Source organism: Penaeus monodon, chromosome 22 (assembly GCF_015228065.2).
Source record: "Penaeus monodon isolate SGIC_2016 chromosome 22, NSTDA_Pmon_1, whole genome shotgun sequence".
Taxonomy (NCBI): domain Eukaryota; kingdom Metazoa; phylum Arthropoda; class Malacostraca; order Decapoda; family Penaeidae; genus Penaeus; species Penaeus monodon.
Genome location: NC_051407.1, coordinates 4,768,875 through 4,772,832, shown reverse-complemented (window position 1 = coordinate 4,772,832; position 3,958 = coordinate 4,768,875). Strand labels below are relative to the sequence as shown.

At 38.8% G+C, this 3,958-nt stretch overlaps 1 protein-coding gene across 1 annotated transcript in view; it reads right to left on the bottom strand.

The window, feature by feature from the left end:
* The window catches only part of LOC119586837 (rap guanine nucleotide exchange factor 2-like), a gene marked incomplete in the record, with an annotated part of 32,613 nt that overhangs the window by 2,693 nt on the left and 25,962 nt on the right, over positions 1 to 3,958 (bottom strand). The window contains 2 exon segments of the mRNA XM_037935565.1: positions 593 to 766; positions 3,816 to 3,958. Coding sequence (XP_037791493.1) covers positions 593 to 766; positions 3,816 to 3,958 — 317 coding nt within the window.

Here is a 3,958-nt window from a genome sequence, read left to right as displayed (position 1 = left end):
CTGTGGTGCCGCAATATTGATGTAGGCAAGGCAAGAGAATCACCACACACCACCAATACGTGATTTTGTTTTGTTTTTCCAAAGGTAATAATAATAATATTATCTGGAACTTTAAACTGAAAGCAAAGTTGCCACGTATATAAACAAAATGAATCTGGATGGCTATTATTATTACCTTTGAAAGTTGGTTCATACAAGTCTCATTTAACACATATTTTAAAGTTCTCAAAGATGCAGTACATTACAGTAACACAATCATTTTAATGTGTGCAAGCTGTCTAAATCAGGGCTAAATCAGTGGAGTAACATATATTAAGTCTATTTAGTATAATCATTTAATATATATTTTATTGATACAATTACACACAATTGACTATGACTATTGTACTTTTGTATGGAATACCAAGACCGACACAGTTTACCCAAGTGCTAAACAGTGCTGTGGGAACTATAATCCGCCCTGTTGAAGGTGAAATCAATTCTCACTTTACTATCAGTACCTCCATTTAACATTCATTCCCACACACAAGTGACTGCTGATGCATTGCCAAGCAGTACTTTGCTAACACAGACCCCAAAAACCTTCACAAACCTGGTTGATGTGAGTAGCGTCGGTGGTGGGCTGGAGGTGAGGAGTGATAGTGACACTCGTATCCGGAAACTCCCCCAACTTCCAGCGAGGAGGAGGAGTGACAGTCAAAATGGGTAGAGATGCCAGAATCAGACTCCCCGGGCCCCACTTGACAGTCAGTCGATGTCACTGAGCCTGATGTTAATAAAAGCAAAAAATCTATAGATATTTGGTTATGGCAGATAGATGCAAGTTCTAAAATGTTAAGACTGACTTCCTGTGACAGCTTCCCTTCAACTGCCCTTCTACTTACATCATATGGCTGAAGAGGCAGAATTTTCTCTTTCCAATTCACTAAATTAGAATACTGAAATTTGCAATAATATAAGGAAATCCATTAAAGATACATGCATTTCAACACACTAAGAACAATTATTCACTCTTGATACACCTTACCTATCATGGAAATTATTTTAAAACAATTGTGATACAGAAATTCTGTTATCATTCCTCTTACATATATACTTAAACAACCAGAGAATCATAAAATATGAACATGTAAATGTTATGAAAAAAGAAAAGCTATAAAGGAGGAAAAGTACTTTGTAAAATCAGGAACATTTACCCATATCAGTGAACATGGGACAGTGGAGAGTTCATGCAGACACTGAAGATCTCCATAGAGGGTCCATGCAAGAGATTTTAAGGATTGCAAACTAAGAAAGTGAAAATACAAAGACAAAGAGCAAGGGAAAAGGCCAGCTGGGTTTCTTTTTTTTTTACTTCTCTGCTACATATGGAGAAGTTTTGGATGACAGTAGTAATAATATTAGACCACAGTAGACACATTCTTAAATGTAGGAAAAGGATAAATATCAAACATAGTCCACATCATTTTCAGACCCATACTGATTGCAATAGGAAGTTGGGTCTGGGTTGACAAGACTGCTAGGTTGTGTTTCACTTGGAGGTAGAATCAAGGATGACCTGTCTTGGTGCTTTGGATCCTGTGCCTTAAAAGAATCTTTCTGATTTAGGCAAGGTTCTTCAATGTCAAGTTTCATTCCTTTTGAATTGCATTTAGTTGGGGGATAAGATGGGATGTTATTTCTTCTATGGTTATCGCCATTAAATGATGAACATTTAGCTAAAGATCTCTGTAGTATTGTCATACTCTCAAGATCTGCAGATGTTGGAGAAACTTTAGCTTCTTCTATTGGGGACAACATGGGTGCACTGTTTCTCCTATGGACAGCATGTTTACGAAGAGGAAGGCTATTGGGTCTGTGAAGCCCTGCATCTGTAGGCAATGGCAATTCACTATATGGATTTGTGATCGAATCATTCCAGTAAAGATTTTCTTCATCTGCATAATTTGGGCCGGGGTGGATCATACGCATTTCTTCCTCTAGTTCACGAATAACAGCATTGAGCTTTTCTGCAACTCTTCGTCGAACATCTGGTTGGCCTCTGTAACGAGTAAGAACATATTTAGATTGTGGGTAGGTTGTATTTAGAACCAACTTCTGTGACATTTTTAAAGGCTTTGGGTAACCTTCATGAATGGAGTCATCAGAGCCACTACTATGAACTGAAGACCCAAAGGAATCATTCAACTCATTATTTTCATTTCCCTCGTCTTTTTGATTTAGTACCTCCACTCTCGACTTTTGGAATTTCTCAAACCAAGGAGACTTTTTTGAGAAGGTTTGTGAATATATTGATGGAGGGGGAACATGTGGACTAAAACCTTTGCTAAGATCATTGCTTTTCACATTACTCTGTTCAGAATCTTCTTTGGTTCCTCTTTGTGTACAGTGGATGTCACAACTATCATTCAAAGAATTATCAAGTACATCTTTCGGTTGATTGACCCTGTAAACTCTCATAGGTTCATTCCTTCTTAAATGTCTACCAGATTTCACTGATGCTGGAAAATATGTCTCTTTATTACTGACAGGTCTTTGTAAAGTTGGGTAACGCTTCTCTGTTGTTTCTTTTCCTGACTCATCACATGAACTCTTCTCCAAGAAAAAACGTGAAGGCACACATGCGTCATCTTCATTGAAATTATGGCTTTTGCTCATTTTTATTTTGTTTTTCAGAGTCTCGCCAATTGAAGGTGGATCTGTTGGTAAAAATGTTCTGAGTGGTTTAGAAATTCTGGGCCTTTTGACTTTTCCGGTTGTTATTTCTTTACTATTCAAACATTTTGAATCTTTGACAGAATACTTCTTAACTTCTGGTCTATCAATCACCTTATTGAGAAAATCTTCACTTCGACTTCTTCTAAAAATCAGTGGACTAAGTAATGGGGAAGTTAATACCTCATCCACAATATTTCTCTTGGCATTAGTCTTCTTTGCTGGACTTTTCTTAGCATCTAATATGTCTTCACTTTTACTTCTAAATATTTTCTGAAAGATTGTAATGCTACTAGAGTTTCCTTGTTTCTGTTTCTGCAGATGTCGGATTTTACTAGGAGATAAAACAGAGGCCCTGCTGGATGAATCATGGCTAAGTACGGCAGTCTCACTCAAATCTGAAATCTCCCTCTGTGTTGATGGAAGATTTTCTGTATGGGTAATTTTCTTTTTATTGAATGATGTTGCTTTATTAATAGGTGATAAAGTGAACTCCTGGTTCTCGTTTTTTGCAGACAAACTGTATGAGAAAGACTCTCCATACTTGTGTAAACCAACAGTCCCTTTCTGACTTCCCCTAGCAGGAGCTTCTTTTTTGGGAGTGGATGTTTGACATGTGGAAGCATCCTTGGAGAAGGAGTAGGCATCCACTCTCTTAGGGCTGTGAGCAGGTGTTGGTAAACTTCTAGAAAATGTACTGTCCCTTTGCATTGACTTTAACTTCATTCTAGTTGTTACTGGTGCTGGACTGAGACTTGTACTAGCTCTAAATGAAGCTGGAGTCCTTGGACTCTCTGTTTTGTATGAGCTGTAACTGCTATCAAAACTGGAACTGAATTTTTGGCATTTGAATGCAGCCTTTTTTTTTTCTCTTTGTATGTGTTTAATTCGAAGAGGGTTGATGGTAATGGGCGTTGAGGACCTGGAAGAGGGTTTGGTTCCAAGGATGTTATTGCTGGTGGTAGAGAATTTACGGACAGATGCTATGAGAGCGGAACAGGCAGCAGCATGCACAAAAGAAAGGGAGAAAGAAACAGATGCAGGTGTAGTGGTGCTATGTTGAGTGCCATAAAGGGAGGGTGCTGGTTCTAGCAGCATACCTGAGGTGTGGGATTTGTGGAGTTTGGACAGGGAGGTAACAGAGGAAGACTCTGCGCTAAGGTCCACGGGAACAGCATGGGTGTCAGAGTGGGACCGCTCATGGGTAGAGCGAGAGGTATGGTTGTTGATGGCTCCCCTGCGA